The sequence below is a fragment of the Neophocaena asiaeorientalis genome, unplaced genomic scaffold (assembly GCF_003031525.2).
Source record: "Neophocaena asiaeorientalis asiaeorientalis breed wild unplaced genomic scaffold, Neophocaena_asiaeorientalis_V1.1 scaffold154, whole genome shotgun sequence".
Classification (NCBI taxonomy): Eukaryota; Metazoa; Chordata; class Mammalia; order Artiodactyla; family Phocoenidae; genus Neophocaena; species Neophocaena asiaeorientalis.
Window position 1 is genome coordinate 5,639,714 of NW_020172982.1, and position 18,936 is coordinate 5,658,649.

At 45.3% G+C, this 18,936-nt stretch overlaps 1 protein-coding gene across 2 annotated transcripts in view; it reads right to left on the reverse strand.

Moving 5' to 3' along the window:
* THRB (thyroid hormone receptor beta) overlaps positions 1 to 18,936 on the reverse strand; it is a 307,753-nt gene that overhangs the window by 70,111 nt on the left and 218,706 nt on the right. The window contains exon 4 of one of the 2 annotated variants that reach the window (XM_024742054.1): positions 84 to 344. The exons of the other annotated variant lie outside the window; for it this stretch is intronic. Within the exon in view, the coding sequence (XP_024597822.1) occupies positions 84 to 344 (261 nt within the window). The remainder of the gene's footprint in view (positions 1 to 83; positions 345 to 18,936) is intronic. 2 annotated transcript variants of the gene reach the window in all.

The window sequence follows — 18,936 nt, forward strand, 5'->3', positions numbered from 1 at the left end:
GTGGACTCAGTGGAAACAGAGCACACACTTCAGAGAGAATTCTTTTCCTTGTGGCAACTGGGGTCTAATAAAAATCTGGTTACCTTTACATTTCTTCTCTTCCGTTTGGAAGGTCTGGGCGTTAGGGACGCTCTGATCGTTCACATCGTCGTGGTCCAGATGGAATATGGAGCTGGTCCAGGTGGCCTGGATGAGATGCCGGGGCGACTGTTCATTCTTCAATGCGCTGCGCCTCTCTGGGGGGCTCTTCCTGTGCAGGCAGGCTTCAGACATTCCCACAAGCTTCCACTCCTGCTTGCCGTGGGGACAAGGCTTCGGCTTGTCCCAGGCTGGAAGGCCATTTTCTGGAGGGTTGAAAAACACGAGATGACGAGCATTGGCATTGTCAGGACGGGGCTGAGATGGAGAGGTTTGGAAGGCAAGCGCTTTCTCGGTTCTTTGGGGCTGACAGCGTTCGCACACCCCTCCCCTTGACAGTGGTCATAAGATGCAGAGGGTGTCAGCCTCGGGCATAGAGCCACCGGTGCTGGATTGCCTGTTGGAGTAATCAACACATTCCCCCGATTTTACTGCCTACAAAGATGTCAGCTCCTCCATGGGAAGGCTGCCCTTTCGCCAGCCCTGCTCCCGAGAGCAATGGCCCAGGAGCAAGTGGACACCAATTTATGTCACTGCTTAGATGACCATTTGAGGTCTCGAGGGTCAGGGCTGGCCGTGGACACTTTTCAGAGCCTCAGGACATAAAACGTCCAGGATTCGGCCTTATTTGACTTGGGTGTTATCACAGGCTGACCTGAGGGGCACCCTGTTGCTTAAGAGGGACGTGCCACGTGGCTACGTGAGAGTGACAACTCTGTTCTCCCTGTCACTTTCCACTCCCGACAGCCTGACACAAAGGGCTGGCTCTTCCAAGAGAAACTGTGTCGATGGTTTCAATGTTGTCCCAAACAGGCGAGGAGATCAGATGAACCGAGCAGATCGTGCTTTATTTGTGGGGTAAATTAAGAGCCCTAATGATAGAATGAAAAGCCACATGTCTCTTGCGTTGAGATACAGGCAGTTATGGTTTATGTATACGATGTTGTTTTCTCTATTCAATTTACAGGGACTTAAAGGTCTGCCCTCTAGAGAATGGGAAACAATAGAACAATATAATGAAAACGTTCTCACACTAACCTTCCCTGGTGGCAAATTTTACCTCCTTGAATATTTTACTGAATACGGCTATAAAGTAGAGAATAAAAAGGAGTATGCTAATATATATAATTTGTAGATGCAGTCACATTAAAAAACATAATCCATCTGGTCACCCATATTTCCAGAAATTCGTAGGCTATACTGTCTGTCAAAATGAGAAAAAAATATAGAGTTCTACTTTTAAAGTGATTATAGACAGTGATGGAAAGACTAATCGATAAGTGAATTTCTTTTATGCTGAAAGGGCCAAAGGACCGTGAATATCCATATCAGAGAGACAAGTCCATCCTGGTCTGTGCATAGTACTGGGAATTTAAAGCTGCTGTTCAGACACTTAAAATGAATTTTAAATTACTTAATGCAAGGGTTAAACACGCTTTCGCTTTTCACAAGCCCCCTCTGTAAAGCTACTAGATGCCTTCAGAGATGTTGGTTAGGGGTGGTTTCTCTAAAGGTGTCATCTGTTCTCAGCCCCTTTTGGAAGTTGCATTTACCTTTCCTGGTCTTGGGGTTACTGTGTGGAAACCCCGATACCCATCCACTTTATTTCTAGTACAGGAGAAGACTGTGAACAACTACAGCAAGATAGCAATAATCGACACGTGATTTCTCTGTCACAGTCAATGGAAATACTGCAGCATGAAATACCCTAACTTGGCCAGTAACCAATGATCCCCTTTAAACAAAATCGTACAACACTTTTGGATGTAATATTTGCTCTTATTCAGAGAAGAGCCCTGAAAATTCACTCTATGCAAAGGGCTGTGCTGGCATCGTGGGAGGGGAGTGAACTAGACCTGGGTTCTTTCTCCTCAGTTTCTAGGGCGTTATTCAATGCATGGTAAATCCAAAAGGTCTGGACTCCAGCGTGCCAGCTCCTGTTGCAATTACAGGCACTTAGTCTCACTTTCCATGAAAAGAAAAAAAAAGCTTAGGATCTTGGGAGATTGTATGGCATTTCAGATGAAACGTATCTGTGTGGAATCCTTTCAAGGACCTAGTATCCATGAGGGTTTCAGGTTTTCATGAGCTAGGACTTCCCTGGCAGTCCAGTGGTTACGACTACGTGCTTCCACTGCAGGGGGCAAGGGTTCGATTCCAGGTGCTGGAACTAAGATTCCACATGCCACGCGGTGTGGCCAAAAAAAAAAAAAGCTTTTCACGAGCTAAATATAAAGCCACTGAATGCAAGGGTTAACTTTGCAAAAAGAGTTTCATTTCGTTTTTACAGAAGTGAAAAGCCTTCTCACCCATGCATGTTTCTATGATGTCTACTCAATTGTCACGGACTCTAATTCCTTGGGAAATTGCACCGTATAATGCTCCATTTTATTTTTATTTTTTTAAATTTATTTTTGGTTGTGTTGGGTCTTCGTTGCTGCGTGCAGGCTTTCTCTAGTTGTGACGGCGAGCGGGGGCTACTCTTCGTTGCGGTGCGTGGGCTTCTCACTGCGGTGACTTCCCTTGTTGCGGAGCACGGGCTCTAGGTACATGGGCTTCAGTAGTTGTGGCACGCGGGCTCTAGAGCACAGGCTCAGTAGTTGTGGCTCACGGGCTCTAGAGCGCAGGCTCAGTAGTTGTGGCGCACGGGCTTAGTTGCTCCGCGGCATGTGGGATCTTCCCAGACCAGGGCTTCCTGAATTGGCAGGCGGATTCTTAACCACTGCGCCACCAGGGAAGTCCCTAGTGCTCCACTCCAAGTAATGTTAAAGTTATCACAGTTTTTTGTAGCACCTCCAACATTTGATTTTTCTGCAGAAATTCTTAAAATGTGGTATTAATTCCCCTACCTGCACAGAAATTAAGAAATACAGCCAAACTGGGTAGTCACTGCTCCCTAGTGAAGGGAGCTAGTCAACATGCGTGGATGAGAGAGGATGGAAGGGACCCCACCCAAGGGGACATTCCTCCCTAAAGCACAGCCCATTAAAGTTTGCTCAGCACGTCCCCTGGGCCAGCAAGAGCAGGAATTTCTTCTAAGCAAGTGAGGTTATTTTTGCGGGGAGGCAGGGGATAGGATTACCTTCCATTTTCCTAAGAGTCCGAGGTGGTTTGGGAAAAGGGCTCCATTCGTGAGAGGTGTTTACGAGCTCGTAATTACTGTCTGTAATTACATTCATGATAATGGTATTCTGTTGTTTAATTGGCAGGTTTATTGTTGGGGCACTGCCGGCACATCTGGGCCTAAGAAGCCCTGGTTGGGTCACGGGCAAACTTGAGGGATTTACTTAAGGAGGATTCTTGATTATTTTCCCAAGAAGAGAAGGGCATATATGATTTCCTATTCCATTCCCAAGGAGGGATGAGACACGATTCCAGGCTCCTTCAATTCTGCCTGCCGAGGATGCTGTGAACTGTGTTGTTTATTTATTTATTAATGGATTGGTTGAGATTTCAATGCTCCAATTTTATAAACAAAAGTTGAGGTTATTTAATATTAAAGCAGAGACAAAAAGTTTTAACATTGTTTTAATCAAGTAACATAGCTGTTTGAAACAGGAAAGTTTAAGACAGTTGAATAGAGCAAAGTGAAAGATGATCAGGATAGCCACTCTGATTAATTCCTTACTAGATGCATTTGAATTCCACTGTAAGTTTGGCACTGGACTGAACACTGGCCTAAGCCAAAATTTTCTCTTTAGTGTTTAGAAGCCCTGAACGTTTTCCTTCAGATTTAAAAGAAGAAAAAGAGAGAAAAAAAAAGGAAGAAAGAAAAAGGGAAAAAACCCCTCTATAACAGAACCTCCTTAGCTTGAAAATGGATATGCTGAATGCAACTTCATACCCCCTAAAGAATTTCAGAAAATGGCAAAAAATTTAAAACCTAGGTGAGATGTGAATCTGCGAAAACCTCTTCTCTTTGGTGTGACAAAACTCATTCCCTCCTGGTAGGTATATGGCTCTCCTTCAATCTCATCAGAATCTATCAGAAAAGGCAGCCGGAGACCAATTTGTACCTCGCCAGTAAGATTGCTAGGGTTTAATTTCTTATAATATCAAGCTAACAAGGTTTTATTATACCAAATGTTTGTAGAGTTTCAATGTGAAAAAAACTTACATACATTTTGAACTGTGTTATTTCCATGTTTGCTTGGCAATGATGGTTTTCAGGGATTTCCTGCTATCTCTGTATCCTTTGGTTCCCCCAAACCTCAAACCAATGAGATATTTCTTTTTAGAAGGATTAAAATCTCGTAAGACTACATCCGTGAATCTCAAAGTTTGGTAAATATCAGTCATGTGAGGCGCTATTAAAGATGGCAGGAGGGCTTCCCTGGTGGCGCAGTGGTTGAGAGTCCGCCTGCCGATGCAGGGGACACGGGTTCGTGCCCCGGTCCGGGAAGATCCCACATGCCGCGGAGCGGCTGGGCCCATGAGCCATGGCCGCTGAGCCTGCGTGTCCGGAGCCTGTGCTCCGCAACGGGAGAGGCCACAACAGTGAGAGGCCCACGTACGGCAAAAAAAAAAAAAAAAAAATGATGGCAGGAGACCAGGCTTATTGAAATAGGATGGGGCCTGGGCATTTGTATATTTACCAAGTTCTACAGATGGTTCTGATACCCAGTAGAGTTTGAGATCCACAGGGTTAAGAAAATCTAAGGTAAGAAAACAAATTATTGGCAGATATCGGATAAGGGTGCAGTTCCCTTCTCAGACTGGAAGGTTTTACACGCCCTGGACTAAATTCGCATTATAATTAAAACATTCATCAATTGTTTTGGGATCTACTGCTTGAAGCATTAAAAGTCAGATGTTTACTGGAGTTATCTTGTAGATTGCAGGTATGGATGTGAGTAAATACTCAGTCAAAAAGCCTGTTCTGAGGAATATCTGGGACACAAATGTGCACAGTAGTAGAAATACATTTTTTTTTTAAAGGGAGATTCTGGAAATGACCGTATCTTATTATTCGCATGAAGAATGAATTCTTTAATGGATCCCAGTTAACAGATGGCTTTTAATATTTCATAGTCTAGACATCGACAATTAATTTGTCAGTTATGATGCAAATTAATAAATAAGTAGAATCAAAGGAAAGAACTAGATAGGGGCATGTGAACTGCTACTAAAATAACTAGACACACATTGACCTGTGTGTCTCGAGGGCGTCTAGATTTGAATGATTGCATCTGTGTTAGATGACCATAATTCTAGTGGCTCGAATGACCCAGCATTGACCTAAAGGGTTCTTTTGCAAAAAGAAACAAACATAAATCCTATGAACAGAACTGCCTACGTCCTATCTCTGGAAATTTCGTTAAAGATAATGGAAAATAAACCTGTCCATCAAAAAAAGGAGAATTGTATGAAAATACGCAAGTGTTTCAGGACATGAAAGCAAGCTTACACCTTAGAAAAGTGCTAAGGCAAAGGAAATGGAATTATGACAAAGTGCTCAGGAAGGGTCTGCTGAGTATGCTGGGGTCTCGTGGCACCAATTACGATTGTGGAGTCTGCATTAAAAGGCCATCGGTATGAGGCACTGAGACCCCCGAACCGTATCCTGTGTTCAGCGGATGTATATATAACATGCTTTGCCAACCCAGTGAGTGTGTAGAATCATCATCGTAGAGCATCGGGCCACTACGTATGATGTCTCTGATTTCCGCTTAAGTTTTTGACTCCAACCCGTAAGTTCAGCCTTGTGGGATTCTCAGACACATCAACTGACTTTTATTTGTGGAGTCACGTAGAACAGGAGACTCGTATTTGGCTGAGCATTTACTATGGGCCAGGTACAGAGCTAGACACTTTGATTCATCTCCATGAACATCCCGGAAGGACACAGTGTTCTACTGCTTGATTGAGCCCCCACTCCCGTGGCTCTGCCCCCTGTTCTCTGTCCTCTGGACATGTGGGCTTCAAACCTGGGAAGCTCATTCCCACCACAGGGTCTTTGCAGAAGCTCTTCCCTATGCCCGGACTGCCCCCTTCCCGACCCTCATACAACCACCCCCTGTTGTACCAAGAAAACCACGAGGATACAACTGCCTCCCCCTTTTACAAGAAGGTTAGACTTCCCCTGATGCAGAACCTCTCAGGGTTGCATTTCTCCAGGAAGGTAACTGAAAATGAAAAACCTTGGTGGAGGGAGGCAGGGAGGGGGCTGGAAGATCGGCGTCCCAACCCTTCGGTGGAGTGGTTGGTGGGTCTAATCTTTGAAGATCACTTCCTGTCCCTAAGTCTCAGATTTTCCGTTTGCAAAAGGGCAATATAATATTGCTCCTGGGATTTTTCTAAGGCTCAAATGAAATGATGTATGTGGATGTATTTAGTAATTAAGTGCTCTTCAGGTGTACACAGTGCTGTAACCTGTAACCACCTAATCTACATTGTGTACATGACCATATGTATCTCTTTCTATCCGTGTACATGACCATATGTATCTCTTTCTATCCAAAGGGAAAAAATACTATTAATAAAACAATGTGTTACTTTTCCTAATAAGATATTCTATGTTCAGTGGATACAGGTACCTTACCTTTACTCTCAACACCATGACCATCATCAACACCGCTACCATCACCATCTGGTCCTCAACAGAACGTGTGTGTAGGTGAGGTTGTTTTTGATGACCTCCCACTTCCTTTTGACCCCCTTTTGATCGTCTCTCCCTCCTCCCAAGTCCTTGCTATTCTCATGCAGTCCTCTGGGTGCTCAGTCACCACTGTGGGAGAATCCCCTACTCAAAGATCTCTTAGTGACCTCGGGCAAGTCACTTCTCTTCTCTGTACTTTACTTTCCTCACCTGCAATGTGGGAACATTCTATTGCTGTGATGATTAAATAAGTTCGTACATAAAAAGGTCTCGGAACAGTGCACGGCACATTGTAAACGGTAAATGTTCGCTCTTTACTCATACACTCAAATGATCTCTTTCCTTTGCCCCATCCTCCAAGCTCAAGTCTTTTCTAAACGTGATTCTCAAAGAACATCTCCTGAAGAAAGAAGTTTGACAAATGACTTCACACCACTAGCTTAATGGCTTGGAACCTGGGATGAGTCACCCCTCTCAGCAGAAGTTGTGATTTAAAGAGGATGCTTGAAGAGTGTAGGACCGTAGCCCAGGAATGAATGCCTAAAGCTGGATGTCTGATGACCGTGCAAGGCAGGTGGGAGAGACATTTTGGCGAAGTAGGCATTTCCGTTCAGGATCCTGACTATCTCATACCCGGCTTGCTTAGCTTGGTGGGTCAAGCAACCTAATAGTGACGACACAGGTTTGATCCCTATTCACCTTTCAAGACGTGGCTCATTGTTTAAGCTTTTCTTGAACCAATCCATCCACCCTCAAACTTCCATAGTTCCAAAAAGTATCTCCCTTCCTCTGCATGCTACTTTGTACCTCGTGCTATAACCATTTATATACATGTATAATTTTCTCCTTTTCTTTTGTGGTTACACTTACATTGCCTAGCACAATGTCAATGAATAACAATTAATATTTCTTGTTCCCTAATAATCTGATAATTGCAAAGAGAAAATTGCTACCTAAGCACAGACTCTGCCTATTTTCTTATCCAGAAGCCACTGGTTAGTCACAAGGTGGATTCATTACTATTAAAACCAATTCAGTGCGATTTTCCATCACCAACAGTATTATCGTCCCCAAACTGCAGGTGAAAATGAACGCTCTTCTGCTTTTTTAGAGGCAGGACAGGATAGTGGATAAGACTATGGGCTCAGCTAGTCAAGGTTCAGATTCTGGTTCTGCCACTTATTAGCTGTGTGACTTTGAGAAAACTGGACCTCCCTCTGGAATATCTGTCCTGTTTGTCCTGCCTCCCCTGCAAGGGCAAGAACTTATCACGGCCGCCTTGTGTGTCAGTGGCATCCCCACATTTTTCCTCCTTTACGGGACCCTAGTCAATTTATCCATCTCTCAAATCCCACAGCTCTAAGCACAGTGTCTTAACATGACAGGACCTCAATAAATGTTATTTGGAGATAACTGAATGTAACCTAGGCAGGTCAGAAAACCCCTGAAGCCGAACAGAGCACACACAGACTCTTATCTATCCAGGAATTTCTACCCACAGAACAGTAATGTGTTCTGTGCGAGACAAGTCAGCCAGACCGCTCACGTGAGCAGCGAAGGTGGCCCCGCCAGGGACAGATGCTGGGGCACAGGCTGCGGGGTGCTCTGTGCTCAGAGAAGACAGAAAGGGCAGCTGGGTGACTCTGTTCCTCCCACTGCCAGGCTGGGTGATCTCGCTGCTTTTACTTTGGCGTTTGTACCCCATGAATGCTCTGCCCAAGCCACAGGTGTAGCCCACTGTTTGCTTCCCAGGCCACGTGCGTGGCCGAGCTCTACAGACGTGCCACTGTGTGGCTGGTGAGTCTCAGGGCCGTCCTCTCAGGCACCCTGACCTGGCATAGCACCCCTGGTCTAGTAGCATCTGGGATGGGGTGGGCCGGCCACCAGAGGATGGGCTGCGGGCTTGTCTCCTGGTGCCTTTGGATCTGCCCAGGGTGGCGTTCTTTACCTGGCCTGGGAATCTTCAAGAGTGACCTGAAGCTGTACGGCCTTGGGCACCGTTTACTTCCATTTATGAAGGCCTTGGCGGGTGGTGCTTCCCCAGAGGAAGTCACGAGACTTGTAAATTTGGAATATTTGGGCAAGAAATGGAGAGTTCTCTGAATTAGACAAAAATCAAGTTGTTGACTATTTTTAGAGGATATTCACTATTACTACTTTCAAGAATTGTCAGGGAAGGTGACACAACTTTGCTGAGTAACCTGGGGTGAAAATACCTCACAGGGTGGGTGTGAAGGTGACAAGAAGCAACATATGTATGAGGCCTAGCTTTGAGCAGAAATGCAAGTGCTGGCAGGGCTCCCTTCCTATTTTCCTACTAATGATTATGGAGATCAAAGCCACCGTTCCCGGTGGGCGGGATTATACAGACACTAGGAACCTCCCAGGGCAGGGTGGACACTGTCCACACAGACTCTCTTACTATGCCAGCCTGTGGTGAGTTCCTCTCCTTTTGAAACACATTCGTTGCTTGTTCTAAAAACATGCAATCGTGTACTGTTTCTGAGATCTCACTGATATATATTCGTATTCCCAATATAAAGACTTGGCTAGCCCTGGAGGTTGGGACCAGAGACTACCTTGATATTCTCTACAATTTAAACCTGCAAAATGGAATGAAATGCTCTGACCATTGTAAGGCACACGAGGGAATGGGTCACAGCTGAGGATAGGGCCTTCCAGGCCCCTGGCTTCTAAAGGACTTGCGGCCAGGGAGAATAAGGAAGGAAGGAAACCATGTATATTATTGTGTACGAGGTATTTTACATGCATAATAATAGTAATAATGCTGGTATAAGCAGCTTTGGGCAGGAAAGAGCACTTTGCGGGAAGGAGCTCTCTGCAGGAGGTCCCTTTTGTCTTGTCACCTTTATACTGCCACCAACCTTAAACCAGGCACCCCATGCTCTACTCATCCTGGCCCAAGCACCCTTTTCAAATCTTTGGCTCACACAATACGTTGCTTAACCTGTTGGTTCTTTCTTTAGATCAAAGAAGTAGAACTGAAGAATAAGTAATTAACAAACCACCAGATCTCTTCCCCAGCTTCCCCTTCAGTCACCTCAAGAATGAACAGCATCTAAAGAAAGATCACGAGATGACAAGCCTGAACTTGGCAGTGGGAGCCTACAAGTCTGACCTCCTACCTCAATGATTAACTGAGATTACTTCCCCTTTTCCCTTTAAAAACTTTCATGGCCAAGTAGTTTCTTTGGAGTTGGTTTTGGGACACAAGTCCACCTTCTCCCCAGATTGCTGGCTTTGTGATTAAAAGCAACATTTTCTGTTTCTACCAACCCTTGCCTCTTGAGTACTGATTTTCGAGCTGGGAGCAGCTAGACCTGAGTTTGGTTACACTGATAAAATGTACTGAGCACTTACTATATGCCGGGTTATTAGACTGGGCTCCATAAATACAAATTACTGTTCACTGAGCACCTACTGTGTGCCAGGTAGCCTCCTAAGTGTTTTTCATACATCATCTCATTTATATGCATAGCAATATCAAGAAATAGGTATTGTGCCTGTCATTTAAACCAATGAGGAAATAAGGGTGCAGGCGAGTTAACTGACTCCTGTGTTTCTGTTTAGGATGGGTTACAATGCACAATAATTATTAGTTCCCCGTTACATTTGTGAGTTCCTTAACAGCTGGGACCATGGCTTGTTTAGCTGCCTGCCCAGCACACAGCACTGGGGTCTGGTCCACTGAATGCTCTTTGCCTGGACTGAAACTGAACTGAATGGGCGGCTCTCCCCATCTCCATCCCTCTCCTCCACAGCCCAGTGGGAGCATCCTTCTCCCCTCTGTGCTTGTTCCGTTTTCCTGTGGCTCAGCTAAGTGTCCTTTCCTATGGCCCCTACACACTTTCCCCCAAACTTCTCTTCCTTTATTTCTTCCCCTTTCCAAGTGCTATGTGTCTGTGGCTATTTCAAGATCTGGAGCAGAGGTCTCTAAAGAAACTGGGCGCTGGGGTTTGAGAAACAAAGAATGACATTTTATTTGAAAATTTAGAGAGAAAAGCTTTTATTAACACTGCATTGATGTACGTACAGAATGAATGAATGAATGAATACTGAGGTGGGGGTAATGTGCTCAGGGCTTACTCATCAGCTGCTTCACTCCTGAAATTTTATAAACAAGATTGCTGAGGCCCTTGTTCAGCCTTTGTCTGTTTACCTGAAACGCGTCCTCAGAAATATCGTCTTGTAGGCAAAGTCTTGCAAAATTAGCCTCTTTGTTCAGATAGGCTGCTTTCCATTGCTGTGTGGTTTTGGTTTTCTTTTCCTGAGCACTTGCCTATTAATTTGCCCTTTTGTTGAGCCTGGCCTTCTCTGCCCTTGCATGCAGGCGAATTTAAGTTTGCTATCACAGCGGTTTTCTCTTGTTTCCCTGGCAGTGATCCTCAGTCCATTAAGTGAGTGAGATCTGGGAACTGCTAAGACAGAAACAAATCTTTTCTTTATCTGGCTGGTCTCACTTCTCCAGTTTTCCTGCCTATTCCACTAGGCAATCACTATCTCCATGAAAAACAATCAACATAGCCACAGAACTCTCAAATAAGTATTCTGAAACTAGAAACTACAATGATCATCTCTTGGTAAGTTAAAACCATTAAACATTGTTACAAGTGTGTGTGTTTAGAACCTTTAAATGGGATGCACATTCATCTCTTTTAAAGTTTAGCTTGAAACAAAGTTAAAAACCAAGCAACAAAACAACCTGTGTTCAAAGACCACGGGGGAAACTCCACTTGGAGTTTCACCCCATGAAAACTCGGCGGTATTTACCCACACGGGAACAAGCTGAATGCTGGAACACCGACCACAGGCCCCAAAGACTGGGAAAGGACTTTCCAGTGAACACAATGGAATCCTCCCTTGGGAATGGTCATTGGTTTTCCATAATTCATACCGAATTTAATCAGAGAATCCTCAGGTCGGATGACTCAAACTTGGAGGTAATTACTCTAATGGCCACAGAGATTCCATTTAGGATATTAAAAAGGCTACAGCTGTTGCAGGAACATTCATATTAAAGAGCCACAAATGCACAGTAAAGGGAACAGATGTTTGTCGCCAGGATTAGATTTCTCCTGTGCGAAAGTTCAGGTCTTAGTGTTTATTCTTGTTGCCAGTCTGAACCCACAGTTTTGAAAAAAAACATAGGTCGCCTGTAAGCTCAGCCCCATTTTATGTTCCCAAACTTGAAATACACCTTCCACAAGTAGGAAAGAATGTGAATCTTTTCTAACTTTTTCACCTAGGACCGGGACATAATTTGTGGATTGAGAACAAATTTTGAGATTTACCATTTATCAAATAAAAAGACAAAATATGACTTAGGTAATCAGAACAGTTTTGTACATCACACTTTAAAGGAGTCTTATTACTTGGCAGCAAAACACAAATTCTATCAATGAAATTACACACACTCAGGGCTTAACAAACTGGACAAACATATACGCTGCTGTTAAAAAAATAAAGTAACATACAAGCTTACAGAGGTCCCTTCCTCTGGGTTTTCATAGACTCTCACGACCGTTTTTCCAGATATTGCTTTGTGCAAAGGGGTAACTAGGAGCGAGATCTCGGCAGATATGCCCTTCATTTACAGAGGAAATATTTCAGTCTGGAGAAGGATTGCCCATCTCCAACCTGCCTGGCCCCCGGCGAGGGCCAGGCGTGCCCCATGGCCCCTCCATCCTCAAATGGCTTGTGAATGTCTAAGAGGCCTTATTACTCTCCCGTAGTCTGAGGACCCACAGAATCAGCGTCACCGGGAACTTGTTAGAAATGTGGGATGCTAGCCCCAGAACGGATAAATCAGAATCTGCTTTTAGACCAGATCCTCAAGTGACTCACGCGCACACTGATGTCTAAGACACTCTGTTCTGGGGCACAGTCTCCATACAAAGTAGACAGGACTTGTTAAACGTGTGGCTTAGCCAGTTTAAACTTTGGTGGGATTTTTAATATTTACCGCAGAGAGATGATTTTCCTATCCAGAAATCAGGGAGGAAAGTAGTATTTGATGGGTTGCAGGTTAGGGAAAGTAAAGGGACATGCCTTTATTACTTTTTTTAATTTAATTTTATTTATTTTATACAGTAGGTTCTTATTAGTCATCCATTTTATACACATCAGTGTATACATGTCAATCCCAATCGCCCAATTCATACCACCACCCCCCCCGCCACTTTCCCCCCCTGGTGTCCACATGTTTGTTCTCTACATCTGTGTCTCTATTCTGCCCTGCAAACTGGTTCATCTGTACCATTTTTCTAGGTTCCACATATATGCATTAATATACCATATTTGTTTTTCTCTTTCTGACTTGCTTCTCTCTGTATGAGAGTCTCTAGATCCATCCACGTCTCTACAAATGACCCAATTTCGGGGACGTGCCTTTATTTCCTAAATGGTTAGTTGGTAACTTTGCTTCATGAAATGGAAAAATCCAAACACAAAGATTTCCAATTATAATTTCCTTTCCTTTCATTTCATTTCCTCTCTAGAGATATTCAGCAAAATAATAAAAGTAATAGCTAACATTGAATGTAGGCTTACTAGATGCCAGGCACCCATTCTGAGATTAAATGTAAGATTTAATCTTCACAATACTCTGTGAGGCAGCAAGATTATCCTCAGGTTTTAGATGAGGGAACTGGTGCACAGAGAGGCTTAGCAACAAACTCAAGATCACACAGTGAGTAAAGGACAGAGTCGGGATCCAAACCCGAGGAGGGCTAGCTGACCACGCCACACCTCTCCCTGTTATGGGAAACCAACAGCAAATGACTTAGGTGACCATCTCAGGCAGAAGAACTAAATTCTGTGGCCTGAAACACGGAGTTAGAGGTTTGAAATAAAGACACTAAAGCTCAGAGAGGTCCCGTTCGTGCTGCAAGTCACCGGATGAGGGAAGTGCTGGGGTGGGTCTTCCTATTTTTCATCCTATGATCTTTTAATTCAAAACATACTTTTTTTTTTTTTTTTGGTATACAACAAGGATTTATCGCTCAATCTCAACACTTTCAAATTCTGACATTTTCACTCTGTACCTCAAACATTAGTAGCTGTTTTTCTAATTAAGACTTTTGTCTTCCAGTAAATCTACCAAACACAAGACAGCTCTGCAGGGCACGATTCTCATTCCCACACTGATTTTTTCAAAAGGCTAATGTTTATGATAGTACCGGCTCTGCCTCCAAGTGGCCAAAAAACTTAGAAAGAAAACGAAAATGAACAACCGAGGTAAGGAAGAACTGACTTGTGTCCTAGCTGCCCATCCCAAAGGTTAAAAGACCACCTGATGGTTTAGAACTGACAACGGGATAATTTCATTTGGAGTTTATGATATTGAGAGGTAGCCCTTTTAGAAGGTCTCCTGGGTGCCAGGAACGGTGCCCACAGTGCTTTATTTACTCATTAGAACGATGCTGTGAAGGAGATGGTGTTATGAGCCCCGTTTCATGGATGAGGAAACGCTGGCCGAGACAGCTAAAGATATTGTCCAAAGTTACAGATAGTAAACGGGGAGCTCTTCTCATACTCCCTAGGTTACATTCTGCAGGTGAGGCAATGGTAGCCCAGAGAAGAAAAACATTTGCCCACAGTCACGAAGCTAGTTAAAGGGCAGTGCTGTGCTTGGAATCTTCCTCCAGAGGGGTCAAGCTTGGCTTGATGGCAAATGGGAAATCCTAGGGAATGACAGTGGACCGTCTCAGCGTACATATTGCTTTGAGAGAGGTTCATCTAGCTCCTCAGGAAACATGGCTTCAGAAAGCCAAATCTCTCCTTAAAAAAAAGAACGGAGGGGATTCCCTGGTGGCGCAGCAGTTGGGAGTCCGCCTGCCGATGTGGGGGACGCGGGTTTGTGCCGCGGTCCGGGAGGGTCCCACATGCCGCGGAGCGGCTGAGTCCGTGAGCCATGGCCGCTGAGCCTGCGCTCCGCAACAGGAGAGGCCACAGCAGTGAGAGGCCCGCGTACCGCAAAAAAAAAAAAGGAAAGAATGGAATCCAAGAGCATATTTCTTTAGAAATGTAGGATGCACATGATGTCCAAATGAACAGGCTTGTCTTATTTTGAGCATGGAACAAGAGATGTTTGAGATGCAAACATTTCCAACTTTCTGAAAGTCTGGCCTGAGATATTTTCTGACCAAATAGTAACCAAAAGAAGAATAAATATTGTGCTGTTAGCAATTATCCCGTGTGTCTGGTACGCGTCCACAAATGGCAGCTTCTGCAGAAGGAGTCGAGCTACCAAAGTGATGGAACCAACGCGCTCTTCAACCCAAGAGTGTGTGTTCTCTTGCGTATTCTCGTGGTTGGATTTATTTGGGACAGTGTGGCAAGCAAAGTCGAAGGTATCAAAAATGATCCACACTTGCTTCCCAAGACGGACAGGCAGCTCACTTCCTGGGGCTGCCTTGCCTACAGCTGCCTCAATTCTAGGGGTCCATTTGCCTGGAAGATGAGACAAGGTGGGGATGAGGAAGTAAATTGCCAAAGTGAGGAAGCTGCTCTGGAAGAAAAATCCCATTCTGCATGTTACCTCCTCAAGAGGGTCACTCAGTGGACCCACATACCGACTCACAAAGAGTCACAGCCTGAAGTTGCCATGAGCACCTACAGGGTTGCCCTTAAGCTGGCAGTCTGCACCCAGGATTCTGCCTTCCTGGAGACAGCTGACAGTGTCTGGAGACAGGCCAGGGATGCTGCTAAACATTTTACGATGCACAGGCTAACCCTCCACGAGAATTATGCAGACCCTCAAATCAATGGTGCCGAGGTTAAGAAACCCGCCTGCAAGACTGTGAGGTGAGCGAGGTTCTCGTGGCCTCTGGTTCAAAATGCTCTTACTCTGGACTTCCCTGGCGGCCCAGTGGTTAAGACTCCACGCTTCCACTGCAGGGGGGGCGCAAGTTTGATCCCTGGTCGGGGAGCTAAGCTCTGGCATGCCACGCACACAGCACAGCAAAAATAAATAAATAAATAAACTTTTAAAAATTCTCTTCCTGTGACCCGAGTGAGGCACTGGGTTTCCTCCTTTCTACCCTCCTCCCACAGTCAGTGTGACTGATTCCAGGGAGGGACAGTCCAGTTGAATTAATACACACTAAGGTGTGAATGGCTGATAGATCCAGTGCTAGCAGGAACAGCTGCAGTTTAAATGACTCATGAAGTTAATCTAAATTCAGCTCCAATCTGGGAAATTTTAGCGAGAGTGCCCTAATAACACAGGCACTTATTTTTAGTAGATGGGCGAGATGGTGAAATTTGCAAAGCATTGCTCACCTTTTAAAGTCCTAACATACATAAACAAATCTGTGATGTGGTTCCATGGGGATATAGTCATGAATACCTTTTTCTTATTTACCTTTTTCTTGGCTGTGCCATACGGCTTGTGGGATCTTAGTTCCCCGACTAGGGATCGAACCTGTGCCCCCTGGCAGTGAAAGTGCGGAGTCCTAACAACTGGATCACCAGGGAATTCCCTGAATACTTTTTTTATTACAAGCAATTATTTGTACTTGGTATTGATCACAGTTGCTTTCCAGCAAGGGAAGAAACCCTATAAAAAATTCCTGTGCCCCAAACAGAGCTTATTTACCTTCTCTTCATGTCTAATACTGACTTGTGGGTTTGATACGCTAGGGCCCATTTGCTGGGTATTTGAACGGCCCTCGTTACCATAAGTCCCAGGCTGTCTCCTCTCTGGACTGCTGTGGACCTATATTTGGACGGCAGGCTGCGTAGGCTTTTATTTAAAGCAAGCGAAGCAGACACAGCCTGAGCAAAATAATTAGCCGTGGAGATGAGCGTCAGAGTCATTTCTTCTCATTTTAAGGCTCAGAAACAGAAGACTTTGCCCTTCCGTACGCAGAGGGTGTGACGATGTGAAGTGGAAGTGATCCTCGCCTGCCAAACCTACATTGGGGCGTCTTCACTTTACTTGGCTCTCCAGATTCTTTGTCCTGATGAGCAACAGCTAGGGGACGTATATGGTAGATTGGTGGGTAGCAGTATTCCACGCTGAACTTCAGAGGCAAATCAGCAGGCTCCATTGGTCTTCATCTTATGGGCTCTGGGTAGTAAAATTCAGAGAAGAGCTGGAGCTGAGAAGGGACCTTAGGGCTCACACCAGTTCAAACACCTCGTTTATGGAAAAGGAAACAGGAGTCCAAGAAGGGGGCCTGGTTTGATGGAGGCCATTTGGACAGAGTCACAAGCAAAACCAAGCCTGAGCTCCCACAAGTGTACCGACTCCTAACACCAAGTTCCATCAGGAGCCTCCCCTGTGACACAGGGACCGTCTGGGGTGAAGCTGGGTGAGGGCAGGTAGCCTTCATCACGATGAAGCGACCTCCTTGTTTCCAGAACAAGCAGCTCCTGGTTCCGTGTCTCGAATCTGGCCTCAGGATAGAGGCAGCTGCTGATTGTTTAGGATGAACTAATACCGGGCTGAAGTGGTCCTTGTCCCAAGATAACTGGCAGACTCTCTCAACCAGTGCTCTCCTGGGGGCTGGCCCACAATGGTATTCTACGGGGGTGAGCAATGCCGGCACTGCAGCATGCCATCGACGGTGGGAGTGGGGGACAGTGGTAAAAAGCTACAAGGGGCCCAAGCAGAGCGGACCCTTCGACAGAAAGAGCTACCGAGAGATAGAAAGAGGGTGAGATGGGGATGGACAAGACAGACTGGGGAACGTGGACCCGACAGCCTGTCCAGGAACCCCATACTCTAGACAATTTTTTTTTTTTTTTTGCGGTACACGGGCCTCTCACTCTTGTGGCCTCTCCCGTTGCGGAACACAGGCTCTGGACGCGCAGGCCCAGCGGCCATGGCTCACGGGCCCAGCCGCTCCGCGGCATGCGGGATCTTCCCGGACCGGGGCACGAACCCGTGTCCCCTGCATCGGCAGGCGGACTCTCAACCACTGTGCCACCAGGGAAGCCCACTCTAGGCAATTTAATTCTTGTCCTCTTGGCCAGCGCATGTGGAGATCAAAGGACTTTCTTCAACTAATTTGTGGCACATGGCAAATCCCTGACAGGGTCAGGAAAAACAGCAGATTCTGAATCTTGGAAATTTGGAATCTTAAGCCTCTATTAATTAAACATGCCATGGACTCTGTAATTTGAAAGGAGAGAAAGTCCACCATGGCTACAACTGCCCTTCCCCAAAGCAGAGATTAGACAAATCACAGGCCTGGTCAATATTTCCTGAGTTCTTCCAAGGGAAGGGACTGGGTAAGAAATCCTTGTCTGGAAAGGAGAGAACAATAGAATTGGGTGTCTTATGGAGGCAGGCTAGTGGCCAAAAGATTCTAGAAGCTTTAGTAATAGATTTTCAGTGATGTCTCCTTTCACAGACACCCTAAAGGGATGTTTGAAATGAATGGACACTTCTCAAGGATCAGGCCTGGAAAGTGGGACTGGAAGACCTATTTCTGAGTCACTCCCATGACTCTTTACTTCTTGGACTGTGGGATGGTTTGCTGGGGAAAGCAGGATGGCATTTGATTATGGGATTTAGCAAATGTGCTTGAGCAAGACGACAAGATAGGCGCATTTGTCCCCTTAAGCTTTCCTGGCGGGGTGGTGCATTTGACCTGGAGATATCTAGGTGGTGGTGGTGGTGATAATAAATGCCACAAAGATGGCGTTTATTGTTTAGTACTTGAGCTCCCAGTGTTCCAGCCGTGGTGCTAAGCATGTTGTTTCTTTTGACCCTGACATTAGTATCGAGATCGCTAATGGTCATGCCCATTTCACAGATGAAAAAACTGAGTATTCAGAAAGGGAAGGCCACTTGCCCAAGGTCACAGCTGAAGAAGTAGAGTCACACTGGATCCCAGGTGGATGCAACCAGAGGCCTGTGCCCTCGGCCCCCCTGCTGCCTCTTAAGGGGTCAGCAGTGTGGATATGGTTTGGGGCGCTAGCCATGGCTGGTGCAGAGCTAACTGGAGTAGAGATGGATAGATTTTCCTGGTTTGGAGACACACGTTGTCCTCATTGTTTACCTGCTCCCTCTCTCCTCCAGCCTTTTCCGCATTTAAAAGGAAAGGATAAAAGCAAACAAAGATAAATAAAACAGAGCTTCATGGAAAGAATGAAGCAAGTAAAAAACAGGCAGGCTTTCCAACAAACAAATAGAAAGCTCCTCTGTCCTTTTGAGAAATCATCAAAAG